The sequence below is a fragment of the Ceratotherium simum genome, chromosome 17 (genome assembly GCF_057802395.1).
Source record: "Ceratotherium simum simum isolate JZ-2026a chromosome 17, ASM5780239v1, whole genome shotgun sequence".
NCBI classification, from domain to species: Eukaryota; Metazoa; Chordata; class Mammalia; order Perissodactyla; family Rhinocerotidae; genus Ceratotherium; species Ceratotherium simum.
The window spans coordinates 44,478,174-44,498,823 of NC_141916.1; the positions used below are offsets into that span (position 1 = coordinate 44,478,174).

Consider the following 20,650-nt stretch of genomic DNA (forward strand, 5'->3'; position numbering starts at 1 on the left):
ATTAAATCAACCACTTTAAAATTTATCAAAATATTTCCATGACTTTTTGCAATACAGTAATATATGTGTGTGTGTGTGTGTGTATTTATCAGTGTAATCTATTGCATCTTATGTTTCTACATTCCTTATATTTCCCTGAAATGGGAGCCCCGATTGTAACTCAAGCCCCCATTATACTTTATCAAGATTATTTTTTAACATCCCAACTACCTTCCTACCTCCAATATCGCTCTCATTCTATCAGCTCAGCACACAACCTTTAGAGTAATCATCCTAAATGACAAGTCTAATCATTTCACTTGTGTCTAAAATCTTAAATTATTCTATTGTCTTCATCGTTATTTCCAAATTCGTTAAATATATATGCTTAATAAAGATACATATATTCACATACACAAACTATATATGACACCAAAGCAATTCATTGAAAAGTCAAAATAAAATTAATTAATTAAGCTTAAGTAATTATAGTCATATATGTGTGTTAGACTTCTGCTTTATATCATTTCATTCCATATATTTTGCATGAATAAATTATTTCATGAGATTCTAAGATGTGGATATCACTGTTTGACACTGCAAAAAATACAAAAGAAGTATTAAAAAAGGCCACTACACAAACATTTGTGATTCCCCTGCTGTTGTTTCCAGAAAATTGTTGGAAGTAGTCAACCAAAATTTTCTGGACTAGATGTGAACAAAGTAATGAGTGAAGGTGATGAATGAATACAGCCAGGAAATTCCCAGCCAGCTCAGCAACAGTGGTTCAACACACAAAAGCCAGAGAGTGCAGGCTGTTAAACAGGCAGAGCATGCAATATAAATCACTGAGTCCACCCCTCCTTGATTTACCCATCAGGACACAGAAGTCCAGCTAAGTCAGTTGACTTGCTCGGTATAGACATCATGAAGTAGGGACCAGAAGACTTTGTTTCGATTTCCAGCTTTATCCCTTACCACCTGTGTGACCTTGAGAATTCATTTAACCTCTAAATTTCACCTTTCTGATCTTTAAACTGGAAATAATTATAATTATCCCTTCTAGCTCAGCATCAGTGTAAGAATCAATGGAAATGAGAGACTACTCCTTGAGAAGCAAGTGACATAAAGTGTGAAAGGTGTTTTGCACTGTAAAATCAAGAATTACTTTTCTGGGAGGCAGTACAACATAGTGGTTAATATCTATGGTCTGAAAGTCAGACAGATCTGAGTTCAAATCCAGTTCTACCACTGACGAGCTGTGTGACCTTGGGAAAATTATTCTGAATTTCTAAGCCTGTCTCATCATTTATAAAATGAGGAAGAGTTATAGCAAGAAAGATGTGAAATATTTTATGTAAAGGAAAAAGCAGAGTGTCTAGCATCTAGACAGCACTCAATAATGAGCAGATATAATGTGTGCTGTTGTTATTATTACTATTATCATCTTTCACCCAAATTAATAGTGCCAGACTCAGGGCTCAAGCACAGGTGTGCTACTCATAGCTCTTTCTACCACACCTACCACAACTCAAACACCAGGACACCAGGCGGTGTGAGCAGAATTGTGTCTTTCTCACATGAGTCATCCTAGATCCCATTTTTCCCCTTACTTCTCACCTTCAATCCAAGAAAAAATCTAATCTTTACTCTGAAATATAATCTCAATCTGGTCATCTCTCACCATCTCCTCTGCGATCCACCTCGTCAGTGTCACCATTGCCTCTAGTCCCAATTCTGTCAGGGCCTCTTAACTCGTCTCCCTGCTTCCTCTCCTGCCCCACGAATCCATTCTCTTCAAAACAGCTCTCATGCTCTTTCCAAAACACAAGTCCTATCATTCCCCTGCTTTAAATCACACTATAGGATTTTGGAGATAAATTCCTTAAATGATGAATAAGATTCCACGTGATATGGCCTCTATGTACTGCTCCAACTACATTTTGTAACATCCTTCCCCTACATTTTGTAACATTCTAGTGAACATTTCACTAGAAATTTGACAGTCTTCATCTTGTGTTTCTAAGGTGTCAAATTTATCTCTGCCCCAAGGCCTTTGCACTTGCTCTTCTTTCTGTCTGGAATCCCCTTTCCTCTGTTTTCAAGCGGCTGGCTTCTCATTATTGAGTTTTCTCAAAGACCATCTCTTTAGAGAAGCCTCTCTGGTCATCCTATCACTTTCCAATTCATAGCCCTGTTTCATTTTTTTTAAATAACACTTGTCAGAATTTGAAATTATTTTATTTATATGTGTATGTTTATTGTCTGCCCCTCACTATGAGACTGTATAGTCTTGAAGTCAAGATTCTTATCCTTTTTTTCATCCTTGTATTTTTCTGTGTTCCTCCTTCCTGAAAAGTGCAAGTACAGGGTAGGTAACCAATAAATACATTTTGATTGAATAAACAAATTAATGAATGACATCTACAGCTATTTCTCTACAAGTACATTAAAAACATATTATTCAGTCAGAGGGAGAAGGTCAAATACCGTATGATTTCCTTCTTTAAGTAGTAGATAATAACAACAATAAACAAACACATAGAGACAGAGATTGGATTGGTGGTTACCAGAGGGGAAGGGGGGAGGTGGGAGGGCGAAAGGGATAATTCGGCACGTGTGTGGTGATGGGTTGTAATTAGTATTTGGGTGGTGAACATGATGTAATCTATGCAGAAATAAAAGTATAATGATGTACACCTGAAATTTATACAATGTTATAAACCAATGTTACTGCAATAAACAAAAAATTAAAAAAAAAAAACATATTATTCAAATTACTGACAATGTCCTACATTGATGGCACTGAGCAAGGAAGCACAGTAAATAGTTCCCCAAATTTCAGTGGAAATTTTTTACCCTACTAAGTCATGTTGTACCTTGGAGATCATTGATCTACAAGAAAAAAAAACATATAGAAAATGTTTCAAATTATGTCATAATTGTGGCAATGTAAGGCCAGCCCTGGTGGCCTAATGGTTAAGTTCGGCACTCTGTGCTTTGGCGGCCCAGGTTCAGATGCCAGGCGCAGACCCACACCACTCATCTGTCAGTGGCCATGCTGTGGCAGTGGCTCACGTACAAAAAGAGGAAGACTGGCAACAGATGTTAGCTCAGGGCGAATCTTCCTCAGCAAAAAAAAAAGAAAAACAGAAAAAAATTATAGCAATGTATACCCCAGCTACCTCGTAACCTGTGTTTGTTTATTTGTTTAAAAAATACTATGTGGGTGTCTACAATGTGCTTGATACTGCTCTAGGAGCTTAAGACACATCAGTTACAAAAAAAAAAGACACAAATTTCTGCCGTTGTAGAACTTACATTCTATCAAGGGGAGAAACATAATAAACAATAAATGTAATAAATAATTAAATTACAGAGCATGCTAGAAGATGATGAGTGCTATAAGAAAAGAAAGGATAGAGCAGGATAAGGGAGATCAGACATGCCAAGCATATGAGGGAGCAGGTGGCAGCATTAAGAGACTAATTAAGATAGAACTCAGTGAGAGGTAACATTTGAGGGAAGACTTGAAAGAGTTAAGGGAGTCAGCCACAGGATATATGAAAAGAATATCACGGCTGGCAGAGGAATCTGTAAATGCAAAGATGGGAGTGTGTCTGGCAAGAAAGTGCAAAGGGTCTTGTGCCATTGGTGGACAGTGAGGAAGGAATAAACCAGTAAGAGAAGAGTCAGAGTGGCCATTGTAAAGACTCTGACTTGGGCTCTGAATGAAATGGGAAAAGGAGTGACATAATATTACTTACCCTTTTAAAGAACCCCTCTCTCCACCATGGAGAATATACTGTAGCGAGGAAAAAGATAGATGAATTGAGACAGTAATCCAGGGAACACAAACAAGTATCTCTGACCAGGGAGGGAGCAGTATAGGTTGTGAGAAGTGGTCAAAGTTTAGTTATATTTTGAAGACAGAACCAACAGGGTCTGAAAGAAAGAGACGGGTTAAGAATGCCATCAAATCGTATGGCCTGAGCAACTGGAAGGATGAAGTCGCCATCTACCGAGAGATAAAAGGCTACAGGTGAAGCAAGTTTTGAGGAGAAGGCCACAAGTTTATTTTTGAACATGTTGAAATTGAGATGTCCAATAAAGATATCAAATAGGCAATTGGAAATCCAAGTCTGGACTTTGGTAATGAGATACGGGATAGATGCAAATTTGAGAGTCATAAGCATATCAACGGCATTTAAAGTGATAGGTCACTTCAAGATCATCAAGGTAGCAAGCGTGGACAGGTAGTCAGTGTAGAAAGAGAAGAGGATTCAAGAACTGAGGCCTGAGGCACTCCACCCTTAAGATATCAGGAAAAGAGGAGAAATCTACAAAGGACACAGAAAAGAAGTAACTAGTGAGAAAAGAAGAAAACTGAAAGAACAATCTTAGAAGTCAAATGAAAAAAAAGGTATCGAGGAGGGAGTGATGAATTGTGCCAAATGCTGCTGATAGATCAAGTAAGATGAGGACTGAGAATTGACAATTGGATTAAGCAATAGTTATTGGTGAATTTGACAAGAGCTTTTTCATGAGGGGCATAAAACCTGATTGGAATAAGTTTAAGGGATAATGGGAAGAGAAAATCGGAGACAATTCATTTGAAGAATTTTGCTGCAAAGGGGAACAAAGAAATGGAGCAGTAGCTAATAAAGGAATGGGGCTAAGAAAAGGTTTTTTATTTGTGTTTCTTTGTTTTTAAAGAAGGAAAAATAATGGCATAATATAGTGTGTTAGTGAGAATGATTCAATAGAGAAAGAAAATTGATGAGAATACTGGAGAGAGAGGGGTTGAGATCTAATTTACAAGTTGACGGTTTGGCTTTAGATAGTGGCAAGGAGAGTTCATCAATGGTAACAGTTTGGAAGGCAGAGTATGTAGGTGCAGAAACTTATGGTGCATAAATATGGTGTGGAGATTCTGTGGAAATTCTCTTCAATTTTTTCAGTGAAGTACGAAGCCAGGCCATGAGCTGTGAGTGAGGATGGGGAAGGTCATTTTGGTGATTTGAAGAGAGAAGAAGGTATGAAGTTGTTGTCTATGATAACGGGAGAGTGAATGAACTAGGGAGATATAGGTTACCAGAGAGCATTAGGAGGCCATTTAAGGTTTGTGGGCAGGAATTTAAAATAAGTTGGTCTACATGGTTGTGTGTTTTTCTCCATCCACATTAAGCTGCATGGATATAGAAGCAGCGATGGGGCAGACCATGAATTGTTTTGCTAATCATGGTCCAGAAAGCAAAAGAAAGGCAAAGGAATGAGGGTATGTGAAGGCTATGATTATAATAATTGACCATGGAACTTAACTTGGGTAAAAAGAGTAGTGGGGACATGATGTGCATGAAAGAGGTGAAAATAATGAAAAGAGCAATGGAGTGGAGGTCTGGGAGGAGTACAAGCCTTTTTGTGGCTCAATAGTAGACGGTAAGCTGGAAACACAGAAGGTAGTTGCCAAAAGGGGAAGCACAAAGTTGAGATTGTGGAATGGATGCAGTTATTGGTCTAGGGTATGGGTTGGCAAACTTTTTCTGAAAGATGTCAGATAGTAAATAATTAGGCTTTGCACACCAGACAATCTCTGTTACTACTCAACTCTGTGACTGTGGTATATAAGCAGTCATAGACAATATAAAATGAATGAGTGTGGCTGTGTTCCAATAAAACTTTATTTATAAATAGGTGGCAGGCTGAACCTCACCTGACCATAGTTCACCAACCTCTGGTCCAGGGTACAAGGTTCAGGGTGTGACCATGGGTGTGAGTGGCTAAGGTAGAGTGGAGGACAAGGACATTGGAGAGGAGGTCAAGGAACTGAGAAACCAAGATTTGGAAGGATGGAAGGTTGGAAGATGATCTATATGTATGTTAAAATTGCTGAAAATTAAGACAGGAGTAGAACTGGAGATTGCGACCATGAGAAAGGAGCTGATGACTTTGAATAAGAGAGGAAAATGTCCAAGAGATTGGCAGACCACAGCACAAAAGAGAAGTGTTAGGTGATATAATTGGATAACATGAGATTCAAAGCAGAAGCTTTTGAGAGATGAGGAAGAAATAATGATCTGAAAGTGGTAATAGGATGAGGTTCTGTTTTCCGGGACTGTGGTACTTCTCTGCATGTTCAAAATAAATTCTCAGCAAACACATACACATATTTTAACTGATTAAGAACAATTGGAGTAAAAGAAATTTCCAGCAATGAGTCCCCAGTACCAAGTGCCTCAGGAAGGTGGTTACAGCCCTAAAGTTTATAGATTCCACATATGCTGTGATGGGGCATCTTTGCAAACACTAACCAGCCTCCACCTGGAGGCATATTTCAGCTCTCATTGGCAAGAAGACCAGCTTCCACATATACTTTGAATATTTTTTACTGTGTCTTCACAGCAAAATGAGAATTTTAGAATAGTGGCAGACTTGTTGATAATATCTATACTATAATGTGCTACAAGAAGTATCATGGAGCCTAAAAAATCAAGTCGATGATCAATAAAGCCAAAAAAGATTAGAACATGCAAGTAGATGCTTGAAAATGGAGATTCGAGGACTTGAAAAGCTAAGTCCTATAAAAGGGAACCAGAGGCCTTCAAAACGACTAAAATGACACCAAAGAGAGATTAACCAGCAGGCAGAGAGCTGGCAAAGTATGTTCATGAATTATATACCACACCAGAAGTTCTAGCAAGAGAAAAGCATAGGATTAATAATTAACTAGCAGAGTAATAATGGGCTTGTATGTTCTGCTTTTTCTCAGTGAAAGAAATCGGCCTACTTAGTCTTTCTGCCCATAGTTTGTCTCCTCATATTTATGGAGAAGAAAGTTCATAAGCCAAATCCTTTTTAAAATTGTGAATCACTTCTTCCCAAAGCCTCTTCAGCATTTCCCTCATACTCTCCTTTGGATCTTCCTGAAAACACTTGCAAGCTTCACCTCCAGATCCCCTGGTGATTTGCACTGCTCAAGAGAGCTGTGGTACCCACGACCCCTTGCTGCCAATATGTGAAGTCCTTCTCCACAGTTTTTTATTTATCACCATCATTATCTTCATTTCCAATAAGTATTTACGGCATTAAGTGCCTGTTTAGCATTGCCCTTAGTACTGGGCATATCTCTGCTCTCTGCTCACCCCCCAGAGATTAAAATCCAGGAAAGATATTCTAACGTCTTTTCCCATCCTCAGCCCCAGCACTCAGCACCTTTCTTGGAGCACAGAGAGGGACTCCTTTAAATGTTCATTGGATGATAAATAAAAACACGTGGAGGGCACACAGAAAGCAAACAAATGCTAAATGAATGCAGGAAGGAATATTAATAGTTAACATCATGTATTAGTAAGTTTATTTAAAAGTGCTGGACAAATGCAGAGTTTCACTGGGGTAAAGTCAAATAAACCAGGAGTGAAATGTTCCTGAGACAGAGGGAGGAGATAAGACCTCTTTCTTCTTACAGAGAAGGAAACTAAAGGTCTAGTGTTTACAGTATTTTGGTTTTCTATCACCATTTTTCTTTTATAAATGAGCTTTGATGTTTATGTATGATCTCTCATTGTAGAAAAATTTGCAAAGTACAAAAAAATAAGGAGAAGAAAAATTAAAAACCCAATAATTCAACCACTCAAAGCGAAAACTGTTCATGTTATTTAACGTATTTCCTTCCCATTTTTTGCCACACGTATACAAAAGAGAGAGAGTAGTACAAGAAACTCCCATGTGTTCATGTTCCAGCTTCAATAATTTTCAACTCATAGCCAAACTTCTCTCATCTCTACTGTCATTCTTTTACTTCCTTCTTGCCGTATAATTTTGAAGCAAATCCAAAAACGCTGTATTATAATAAATACTGTAAATATTTTGGCATGTATCCCTAAGACTACCATCATATTTTAGGATAGTTGTGTTAATATAGTGTGTACAAAATCATACATACTTATTTTCATCTATTCCTGATATCAAAAAAATTATTTTTAATTGAAATTTTTAAAAAATTTACCTCCATGATTTTCTTTCAACCTCTTGCCACCATCATTACTATTACACCAACAACAACTTAGGGGAAAAGAGATAACCATTTGGAGACCCAATGTTTAAGCTATTGTCTCTCTTTAGGTACCCTCTCCTTAAATGGGACAATATAAAGGGCTTTATGGAATGCCTTGCACAAGTAGGGGCCATTTGATTAGGTAAGATTAATATTGTTAAAAGTAGCTAAACTTGGGGCTGGCCCCATGGCGTAGTGGTTAAGTTCAGTGTGCTCCCCTTCGGCAGCCCGGGTTCGCAGGTTCAGATCCCAGGTGTGGACCTACACCACTCGTCACCCATACTGTGGTGGTGACCCACATAGAAATAGAGGAAGACTGGCACAGATGTTAGCTCAGGGCTAATCTTCCTCAGCAAAAAAAAAAAAAAAAATGCTAAACTTTATTCAGTCCCTACAAATCAGTATTGTAATAAGCACTTTGCATATATTATAGCAGATAAGAGTCACAGCCCTTCTACAGGTGAGTAATGATATTATTCCCATTTTATAGAGAAGGATATTGAGGCTTGGAAAGTTTAAGTAACTTACCTAACCTCACAGAGGTAGTCAATGGTTGACCTGGGATTGTAGTAAAATCCTGTCTAACTCCAGAGTCCATGCTCTTAACCTCTATGCTAATTTCAAATGATAAATTAAAGTTTTGCATAGGGAACCTAATGATTTACATTGAGTCACAGTGTCAGAGACTTACTGATAAATTGTCATGATATTATCTAGTACAAGTCTCACCTCAGTCCAAAATATATCAGAAATATTCAGCTTGTGGTGAAGTTTGTGTGAATATATTTAGACACTAAACCACCAAGTAATCGAATTTTCCTTGTAGTTGTACAAGAGTATATTTTACCATATTTTATTCCTTGTAGACATCTGTAAATTGTAACATCATAATATACCTTACTGTAGTAACTTTAACAAAGTTCAACCCAAATTTCGACTGCATCAGTAAACTTTCTTTGAGGTGTGATCAGCACTAATTTGAATAGTATCTATAAAAGTATTTTAGAGAGAATGTTCTAAATTCTGACCTCTTTTTCTCTCAGTCTCTGTAATATTATACAGATTTGTTCCGAGTACCATCAGAGGACATCTATGAATTTTTTGACACTATTCAATGAATTCGGCTGTTCCACGGGGGCACTGCTGGTGGAGTTGGTGTATCTCATCTCAGAAGGTAAAAATAGGTTCACCGTATACTTATGTATATATTGATTTGATGACTAGAGAAAACCTTAAGAGAGGGGCTTTGCCATTGTAGTCTTTTTTTTTAATTGATCCACTTTTGCAATTAAGATAGAATTAAGATAGGAAATAGACTCTTGCTGTATTCATTAATTTCTGGGAATTGTTTTTCTTTTGATAGGAGGAGGTAATTACAGAATGTCACTTCTCATGAGACCCTGTCTGCTGTCTTTCTTTAGTGTATTTTAAAACAAACAGGTCATTATATTCTTATTAGGTCTTTCAATAAGGCCATATTCAATCATACCTCATAGCTGGCATAGATAATCCTCAGAAACAGTAAGTCCTGTGTAAATATAGGAGGATGGGGTATCTGGATGATCTTTTTTCCTCGTAATTGCCAGAAGTCTTGTCTGTGGCACCAAAGAGAAACTGTGAGTTGAATAACAAATGATCTTGGAAAATTTTCCTCATGGAGAATTTGGTCAGGAGAAATAACAAATCTGAAAAATTCACATGCAAAAGAAAAGTTCTACTCCTACATGTGCTGGTGGAAAAAATCAGACAGGACGACAATAATGACTAGCTGTCACAGTGAAATGTCTTTGGCTGCATTTTAAATCCACAGACTTTTTCCTTTACTTGCGCTAAAACGTTAATATAGCTTAAATTTTAAAAATTTACTTTTGCTTATTTTATGAAAAATATCACAAGCTTATTCTTCTTTACTTTCAAAAATACTTATGGTTGTGTACTTAAAATACTGTAAAGAAAGTGTTGGTTTATGTTCTCTTGTAACAAACAAATTTAATTTACCTACTTTCAAGCTGTGGAAAAATTAACTTCTGTGAATGAGAAACTCCTTTTAACATAAGAAAGATATTTATCAAGGATACAGTCTGTTCCAGGCACCATAGTGGGCACTGGCGATATCATGGCAAGCAAAATAAACACTTCCAATGCATCACAAAATTTCCAGGGGTGCAGGGAAGCGATAAAATTAAGAGTAATAAATTCAATGATAGGTATAGTAGAGTTCTAGGGAACAAACTTACAATCCTTGATTGATTATTAACAAGATCAAACCCTTCCCTTTTCTTACTTAACTGAGAAAGTTAAGCAAAAGCATGTACTGAATGCTCACTAAGTGCCAGGCTCTACACTACATGGAATTATGTGAGATGTGGTTCCAGTTCTCAAGCGTCTCAAATCTAAACTGCCATAACTAACTGTGTGAACTGCAGCAAGTTGTTGACTTCTCTGGTGATTTGATTCTCTATATGTAAATAAGGAACAAAGCATTGGTATTAGGATTTTATAAGACAACCTAGAAAAGTCTTGCCTATATCTCTACCTAAAACATTTTAGGTGTTGAACATATGTTTCTTTTCTTCATGTTATTTAATGAAGATGTTTCTGAAAATTTGCTAAAAAAAATAAATCTCTATAATCAAACCACATTTGAGATATTCTAGAAGAACTGAAAAGTCAAATATTACTACTAGTTTATCTTTTATATAAATCTAAATTTTTCATATGCATGCTTAAGCAACCTACCCAGAGTTAAGCCAAACTTCACAGGTTTTCTCCTCAAGACTGTCCTCGCTTGAGACATCAGCCACAAGTTTGGAGGTGCCCAGGGCTGCCATCTCTTCTGATAAGCTGGCTATAAATTTGGAGGTCTCCACAGACTCCCTCAGGTTTGATAATTGGGTAGAACGACTCACAGAACTCAGGAAAACACAATACTTATGTTTACAGCTTTATTATAGCAAAGAATACAAATTAGAAAAAGCCAAAGGGAGAAGTGCATAGAACAAGGTCTGGGAGGGTCCAAAAGTGAAACTTTCTTCATCCTCAGCCTTGTAGTACCCAGCTGGCACATCAATGTGTGACAATATGCAGAGTATTGCCAACCAGGAATGCTCACCTGAGTTTCAGTGTCCAGAGTCTTTAGTGAGGCTTTATTATGTAGGCAGGATTGATTGAGCCATTGGCGATGTGTTTGAACTCAATTTCCAGCCTCCCTTCCTTCCCAGAGATTGGGCTGATATCATGTAGCACAAAGCCCCAATCCTCTAATCAGATGTTTGGTCTTCCTGGCTTGCCAGCCCCCATTCTGAGTCATCTCTTTAGTGTAAACCATCAGGTAGGACTTGACGGGCCCACCATGAAATATAAAGACACTCCAACCACTCAAGAAATTCAAAGGGTTTAGAGTTTACCTCCCAGGAGCCAGGGACAAAGGTCAGGCAAACTCTTTATTACACACAACTATTCTTGCAAATACATTTCAGGGAAAATCTAAATTTTTATTGAGAATTGTCACAGTATGTTAAGAGCTGTTGCATACATTATCGCATCTATAACAACAATCTTTAAAGGTAGTATTATTATCCTTATTTTCTAAATGTAACAATTAAGGCAGAAAAAAGAAGTGGAATGCTCCAGTCATCACAACTGGTATCTGATGGAGATCTGACACTCTCAGCATTCTGAAACCAATGCTAACATTGATTTCCATACACCAAACAGCTATTAGGAGTCACCCAATGTAAGGCCTTTTTAATGACATTGTTATTTCTACAATATAACCTCCACGGATGGGGGTCTGCATATAGGATATTATTGATAATATCTAAATATAGTAAAAGATGGATAAACAAAAGTTTATACACTTTTGGCAGAGTTTGGTGCTCATGAAAGGAGGTTTACCAAGGACACGTGGTAAGGACATCTTAGCAACATGGGATGTGGGGTGGGGCACTCTTTAAACTTGTATTCAAGAGAACACCGTTTAAATTACCACTAATTAACTTGATTTACTTCTTCTTTTAAGGGTTTTTTTTCTCTTTATAATAATATTGTGTTACATCAAATCATATCCCAAAAAGTTAGACTCTTATAATTGGATGTTACCTTGGAGGTCATCTAGTCTACCATTGTACCAAAAACTAGAAGATGTACTAGCATCTTCTACTGCCCAGAAAAATTCTCTACTTTGAGATATCACCTGAGTCTGCTCACCTGTTGATAACTATGCTCTACAGAATAAGTCTAATTTTCTATCCACATAGCAACTCTTCAGACATTTGATAAATATTCAGAGAAATAACATGGTACAATATTAAGAGAGTAGGTTCTATAGTCGGACTACCCAGATTTGAATCCAGGTAGTCTAGATATTTGTCTTCAGTTTCCACGTCAATAACAACAATAAATAATTCATCATGTGGTCGCAAGGATTATGTAATTAATACAGACAGTAAGTGCTTGATAAAGATAGCTATTAGGATCACCTTCTATTTTACAGTCAAACCACTCCAGTTTTTCATATTGCATGATTCCCTGACTTTTGACTATCAAAGCCCCTCCACCCATAAAACAAATAAAAATTTGCCAGTGTCTTTCTTAAAATATGGTTTCCAGAATTAAACACAATACTCAAGATGGGTACAACCAGAATAGATGTTACTTTTATCAACCTGGTCTCTTCTCGCTCTCTCAATTTCTTTCTCTCCCTGGATCCCAACAGAGACTGTGTTGACTTTTTCAGTAGTTGCATGATTCTTATGGTCAACTAAACCTTAAGTTTTTTTTATTTTTAGTAGTTGCTCTCAGCTCAGTTCCACTCATTTTATCACAATTTTTTTTCCTAATTAAATACAAGACTTTATCTTCACCCTTAATAAATGTCAACCCACCCTCCTAAATAACAGACATTTTTAAAACTTGATTCTGTCATTCAGTGAACTACTAGTCTTTACTTCTTTACTAGCTTTGTGTCATCTGCAAATTTAGTAAGCAAGTTCTTAGACTTCTTCCAGGTAATTAATAAACTGCGGAATTGGACAGGACCAAAAATAGAGCCCTATGGAAAATTCCTAGAGACCTCACTTCAAGTTAATGACAATCAGCTAATCCTCCCCTTTTGGATGTAATCAGCTCCCACTTCACCTAATTACTACCATTCAGCCCACATACTTCTCCATCATTCCTCGAATGACATCACAGGAGACTTTGTCATCTGGTTTTCTGGGAGTAGGATATATCTGTGTTCATGACAGTCCCTTTAGCCATCAGAATAGCATTCATCAAGAAAGGAAATGAAGTTCATCTAGGTTATTTGTTTCAAGTAACCCAATACTGGCTTATAGTGACTAATTTTGGCCCCTAAAAGACAGTGATCCTTTGACTATATGCATGACTTTGGGTAGGTCATCATCTCTCCAAGACTTTTTCCTCTTATTTAAAAAAGGGAATGGTGCACTTCACTCTTCTCAGAGATGATGAAAGGATAAAATTAAATAAGGTGTTTGAATAATTTAATGCTAGAGATCATTTTAAAAATTGTCATACATTAACAGTGGTTCGTTTAGTTAAAAACAAGATCAGTCTATTTAGTCAAACAACCAGATCAATTTTTTTGACAGAACGACCGTAGTGAGACCAACACTATAAGTCTAGACATCCCATGTGCCTCTGCATTCCATTTAGCATATAGGATATTTTAAACCTTTAAGGATTCATGTCAGCTGAGCATGTGTGTATGTGAGTGTGTGTGTCAGTGTTAGTGTATGATTGGAAAAGATGATCAGCTATCACAGTCTCCCAGTCTCCAAGCTGCATTAGTCATTTTTAGCACCATGATGGAGAATGGTGTGAATGTGGTAAATTCAAAAGAGTTCTCAAAACTTGACTGTGCAGACAGATAACTGTTAGAGTGACATTTTCAGTACAAGCGAGAAAACTGATCCTTCTGGGATCTCTAACTCTGAGTGCTTTAAAGGAGAAGATACAAGACTAAACCCATCCTCCTACACTAATCATTTCAGGAATAGTTTATCTAAAAGTAGCAATGCTAATATAAGGGAGTGAAGAAGTCAGTCAAACTGCTTATTGCGACTATATCGCATTAGTGACCATATCAATTTTCTCACACTCATGAGTTCGAGCTTACCTTTTGACAAAAATAACAAAATAGAATTCAGTGAAAAATGACATCTTAGTTATGGACATGCAGGTGACTGAAAGATCAAAAGAAAACATCTAAAAGAAAAGGGATAATTGGGCAGAATCAAGAGGTCGTGGTATACATCTTCTTGTCCCTGCTAGTCCTTCCTCCTCAGATTTCAGGAAAGGAGCAAAGAATCTAGCTGTTTAATTCCCATCAAGATCATTTTAAATTAAAAATGTGATCCTTTAAAATTCTCATTTAAATATCTGTGACTATTGATGCCACTGACAGCCATGTCAGCATGAATCACCAAGTCACTTTTGAAACAGGAATTTGCAGTTACAGGAAACTTGAAAGAAGAAAATATTTATGCATCTGGAAAGCTATTCAAGTGGATTTCATGGGCCCATGCCTATTTTCTAAGAGATGTATTTCTTCAAACTCAGCACAATGCCTCGGGTCCACTTCATATGGATTTTGAGATGACAGATTTTTAGAGCCAAAGGGGAAAAGAAGTGGCCTGCTACCCCATAATCTACCATTAGCCAGGCGCGTACTCTACTTGTCTGTCAACTGGTTTAGTGCCAGTGCTCCCATGGCTAACTCTTCAGGCCCCAGTAGCTCCCACAGGCAAATCCTGCTCGTGGTCCTCAGTCAGAATTAGACGCAGAGTTCTCCTTGTAAAATAGGGTTATGTATTTCAGGAACAATTTATTCCATACCCTCAACTTTTGGCTCTATGGAAACCTTGGGACCTGCTCAGAGGCCTTAGAGTTCACAGCAACATTAGAGCAGAGCCCAAATTACCCTTTAGACCATGGAAAGCAATTATACATTGCTGTTGGCTCACAAGAAGAGGAAGAAAGGGCAGACCTTTGACTCAGACAAACCTGAGTTCAAACTCAACTCAGCCCTTAATAAGCTATTAGATCACGAGCACATTACTTAACTTTTCTGAGTCTCAGTTTCTCCTTCTCTAAAATGGTGTCACTTAAAACTTCCGAGATTTCTTTGAGGACAAGAAGAAACAGGCATAAAGCACCAGATAAACAAAGGTGCACAAAAGTAATGATTTGTGTTGTGGTGGTTATTGTAATTTGAGTGGTATCTCAACATTTTCCAAGTAGGCTAGTATTATCATGGATGTGATGATCTGGTATGGCACTTTAATAATGGCACTTCAGTAAAAGAATGTGTTCCATAAATGCAGAGCTCAGTTGTCCTATTCAGCTTCAGTTCCAGGTTCAGATTGAGATGAGATGAAATGAAGAAGCGCTCTGAGATTCTTCTTGGCCTCACGGACCCACGTCATTAGTGGAGCTTCCTTTGCATGGCACATTTATAAGTGTAGATAGAGTTAGATACACATCCATGTTCACACTAAGAGTGCCTGGAAATGCTACTGAAGTTGACACTAGAAGGATAAGTGGTATTTGTCTTGGTGAGCATAGGAGTGAAGTATTTCTGGTAGAGGGCACATATACCAAGGCCTGGAAGTGGAGAATCACTAGGTACATCAGAGGAACCCAGAGAAGATTAGAAACTTGAAAATGCTCAGCAAAGAAGAGAATCACATGAAGTCAGGCTCAGGAGTTAGAAGCAAAGGCATGCAGGACCTTTGCTTACAGGGATTTTTTTAACTTGAATGCAATAGGAAATCATAAAGGCATCAGGTGAGTGACATGATCTATTTGTGTTTTAAGATGACTGTGGATGCAGTATAATTTGGAAGAGTAAAAGAACGGTTTGGGAGAAGCAGGAAGGGCAAAGTTGAAGTCATCCTGGCAAGTATAGAGTAGTAATGAACTAGAGAGGAAGTAGGTAGATGGAGAGAAATGAATGGATATAATCTTGATATTAGAGGTAGAATCAATAGTACTTAGTGATGGTTTTGATAGTCAGGAGGCAGTAGGATGCAGGAGACAGGAATGGTATCAAGGAAGAATCCCAGATTCTGCTGAGAGCAACTGGGTGGGCAAAGATTCCATTTACTATTCATTTTTTAACACATTAAGTTTGACATACCTATGAGACATCCAGATAGAAATATCTGGAGCTCAGAAAAAAGATCTGAGTGACGTATATAAATATGAGAACTTCGGCACAAAAATAGCAGTTGAACCCATAGAAGTGAGTGAAATTACCTGGTGTGAATATTAAGAATGAGTAGAAAAAGGAGCCCAGGACCTAGACCTGAAAAGCCTCAATATTAGAGGTTAGATGGAGGAAAAATACCCTGCCAAAGAAAGAAAGGTAGCATCCAGAGATGTGGGAAAAAAATATACATATACATAAATATGTGCATGTATATGCATATATATATTCACCGATGATAAGAGAGGATTATTTCAAACAGGAAATGGTAGACTCTGTTAAACGTCACTGTGAGATCAAGTAGAATGAAGAATGGAAAGTATCCATAGATTCAGCAACATTACGATCACTGATAACTTTAGCAAGAGTCATTTCAATGGTGAGAAGGAAATGAAAAACAGATTGGAATAGGGTAAAGAGTATCTAGTAAGTGAAGAAATAAAGGTATCACATGTAAAAACCTCTTTTAAAGAACTTGGCACTGAAGAGGATTTAAGAGATAAAGTGCTGCGTAGATGGGGATGTGGGTAATTTGCCAGATTCAGCAAATAAAAATACAAGACATCAGTTAAATTTGAATTTCAGGTAAACAATGAATAATTTTTTTTAGTATAAGTATGTCCCATGAAGTATTGTGAACATACTTTACACAGAAAAAAATTGTTCATGTAATATTCAGGACATGCTTATCCTAAAAAATAATTCATTGTTATTCTGAAATTCAAATTTAACTGTATTTTATTTGGGAAGCTTAGATGTGGATTCAAGATTTTTTTTTGTTTTGAGAGCTACTTGACAGTATTTAATTGATGAAAATACCTGGTATAAATGGAGAAGTTAAAAATGCAAGAGAAAGAAAGGAGATTTTTTCTGAAGGTGAATACTTCTTTCCTGCACTGAAACAGAAGAGAGAAAGGAGAGGATGGGTGCAGGTACAAGCAGAAGTATAGTTCTGCTATTGGAAAGATGCTACGGCCTCCCCTTCAAGGGTCCCAATTTGCTTTATGAAGTATGCAGCAAGCCATTGTTGGGGAAGAAAAATTTTCCTTCTACCCTTCTAGGTTCTTTGACTGGTCTAATAATTTAGTTGACATAAAACAGATTAACAGGAGAAAAACAAATTTAATTTCATATGTACAGGAGCCTCATAAAAATATGAGACTGAAAGGCAGTCAGGCAATTAAGGCTTATATGCCATCCTGAGCTAAGGAATGGGACAGGAGCTTCAAAAGAGAGGAGAGCAATTCACAGGAAGATAAGAAGAGCAGATATTTGGCAATCAGTTGTTTGCCCTGCCATGCAGGTAAGTCTTTAAGATAAAAGTTATCTCTGGTAATAGCTCTCTTTCTGGGCCAGGCCCCCTATCCAAATTCTTTTAGGCAGTTAAGGGAGAGGTAAAACTTTTTCTTAAGTCTTCTGGGTCTTGACTGCCTTCAGCTCAAAATAATCCACATGCCAAAGTGGCACATTTCTAGGTGGCATATTCTGCTCCCCATTACCATTCATGAGAGCAAAAGAGGATTAGGATGAGAATAAGGAGTAGGAAGAGCAGGGACATATAAACTAATTATTGCAAGAGCAAGACAAGATGATTTAGAAGAGAAGTGTCAAGATTGCTGGCCATGCTGAAGGCCCAATTGATGCTGGTGATCACGAAGAGTGACACCAAACTACCTGAAGCATGATTTTGCCCAGTGATATTCAGGTGCTCAATGCAGGCATGAAGCTGTCTGGTAGATTTAAAATAGTCTAAAGACCACAAGACACAGTAGGAAAGGCACAAACTTTACTCTTGAATTAAAGTAATTTGAGGTAAATCTTATAGGCTATTTCCTTCCAAATATGCAAAACAATGAGAAAAGCTTTCTTCTCAAATTCCGAAATTAACAAGTCTACACCATTAGCTAACTGGAGTTGCAAATGAAAGAACAGACTGTACAAGCAAGTAGATATTGGGCATAAATCAGTTCCTGCCATATCCATGCTATTATTTAAACTCAACATTTTACTATTTTAAATAGCTCCACTTAGAGATTGATTTATTAATTCAGTCCACAAACACATATTGGGTTCCTACTATGTGCAAGCACTGGCTAGATACTGAATTAATAATACCAAGGCTGATGTTTAATTAACAAGAAGAACCTTATAGAAATATTTGACACTCAAATTAATATCAGATACATTCATTTGACTAATGCTATTACAATTACAGTTCATAGCTAATGGCATTATCGCGCTATTATCACAAAGCATTACCTCTCGTCTAAAACTCATTTCCATGATAATTCATTGAAATCATCATGAGAACACACTATCTTGATGGCTTTTTACCTCCCAATGCTCTTCAAGAGAATGAACTCACCCTTATAAGAAAGCTTGTTATTCCAAATATCACCCATGACCGTTCTTTCTGCAGTTTTCAGGTGAACAATGCACAGTGATTTCTCTACAATTTTGAAAGACACAGTGTCCCTTCCTGGAAACAGCAACCTGACTTCATTTTTATCTGCAATTCCCAAGAAGTGGAAATGCAAATTAAAGTCTCCATGCAGACATTGTTATGAGAACAAAGTATTGAGCATGTGTAGATCCACGGCCCAATCTCAGTTCACTCATTCATTCAACAAATATTTATTCTGTCTCCTTTACATGACTTAAGGCAAACAGTTCAGCCTCTTTGTGCCTCTGTTTCCTCGTCTGTAAACTGAGGATAGTAATAATTTGAGTACTTATTAGATAAATACACAAAAGTGGTAGGAAAGCCAAAGTTAGAATATAGTTGTTAGGTATTATTTCCTTCAGGTATCATGAAAATTAATGTGTTTTAAAAATTAACTCAGGTAGGAGAGCTGTGAATCTCAAATGAAGCATTTAAATCAGGTTACTGAAAGGAGGAAGGAACGAAATTAACATTTATTAAGTGTCAGTTATATGCAGACCTTGCTATATGAATTTCACAAAGATATTTCATTAAATCTTCACAACAATTCTTTGGGGGGAGATATTTGTAGCCCCATCACATATAAGAGGAAAATGAGCTCAGAAAGTTATATAAGTTGCCCAAATCATATAGCAATGGTGGATTCCTGATTCCAAAGCTCTTTTCACTGCACAGGGTTTATTTCCCGTGGCACAGAAGCGCATTCACCCTGGAGAAGGACTGTTACATATTTTTAATTGCATACTTCTTCCCTCCCAAGTAAAAAGCACATAGTGAAGGGATAGATGTGCCTAGATAAAGTAAGGTATAAAACCCATTTCAGTTTTGTCTCAACAATTTTGGATGTTTGCGAGATCACCAGCATTACAAAAAGTAACTTTAAAAAAAATCTAATGAAGTCTGAAGGGAAATGATTGCTTGCTGTGCCCAACTATTATTTGAAGAGATTCCAAAAGACACATTTTAAGATTGTCGAGTTCCATTACATTCAAAATAAAACAGTAGTTAGTAAAAGGGGGAAATATTGCATCTTCCTCCAAAAAGAGATAGCAGAGGGCCAGCCCCGGCGGCCTAGTGGTTCAGTTCTGCGCATTCCACTTTGGCGGTCTGGGTTCAGTTCCCGGTGCAGACCTACACCAGTTGTCTGTTAGTGGCCATGCTGTGGTGGCAGCTTACACACACAAAAAAGAGGAAGATTGGCAGCGGATTTTAGCTCAGGGTGAATCTTCCTCAGCAAAATAAAAAGAGAGATAGCAGAAATTTGCCTCTAATCAAAAGCAATATGCTATAGCACTTAAAATAATGCCTTGTATACTTGAGGTATTTGGTAAATCTGAGATTTCAGTAGGGAATACAATGACATATCACTGAAGTGAGTGAATCTTAGGGTTAAGAATCAACTGGTTATTGTTACTTGGAATATTATGATTTCCAAAATAATATCTTCGGACAGTTTTATAGATAGCATATAACTTCCAAATTGCAATATCGAGGCTGCTGTCCAGTACTTTGATGCTGAAGAAGAGCTGGTTGTGACAGAAAACCACCCCTTTCTGTTGTTTTATAATAAATCAGAAATGATTTTTAGAAGTCAAAGTTCCCCAAAAGTATGTTTGATGAAGTGGTTTTCAGTTATGGGTTTTTTTTTTTTTTTTTTTGCTGTAAGGGTAATATATGATGAAATAAATCCAAACTATCAAAGGAAGGGAAGAAAAGACCGAAAGGATGATGGCAATTATTTGGGTAAATTGTCTTTCAATATTTTTCTATTTGTGTTCATGTGTGTGTAGGTATTAAATTTATACACGTATATTTTAAACAAAATTAGAGTCTGAATAAACCCTGCTGAATGCTCAAGAAACAAATTTGTATTAAGTACTCACCTTTTGTTCTTCCCTTAAAAATATTGTGAGAGCCAGCCCTTATGGCCTAGTGGTTAAAG

At 37.2% G+C, this 20,650-nt stretch overlaps 1 protein-coding gene across 1 annotated transcript in view; it reads left to right on the forward strand.

The window, feature by feature from the left end:
- SLC15A5 (solute carrier family 15 member 5) overlaps positions 1 to 20,650 on the forward strand; it is a 92,434-nt gene that overhangs the window by 57,800 nt on the left and 13,984 nt on the right. Inside the window, 2 exon segments of the mRNA XM_004435506.1 lie at positions 9,076 to 9,117; positions 9,120 to 9,206. Of these exon segments, the coding sequence (XP_004435563.1) occupies positions 9,076 to 9,117; positions 9,120 to 9,206 (129 nt within the window).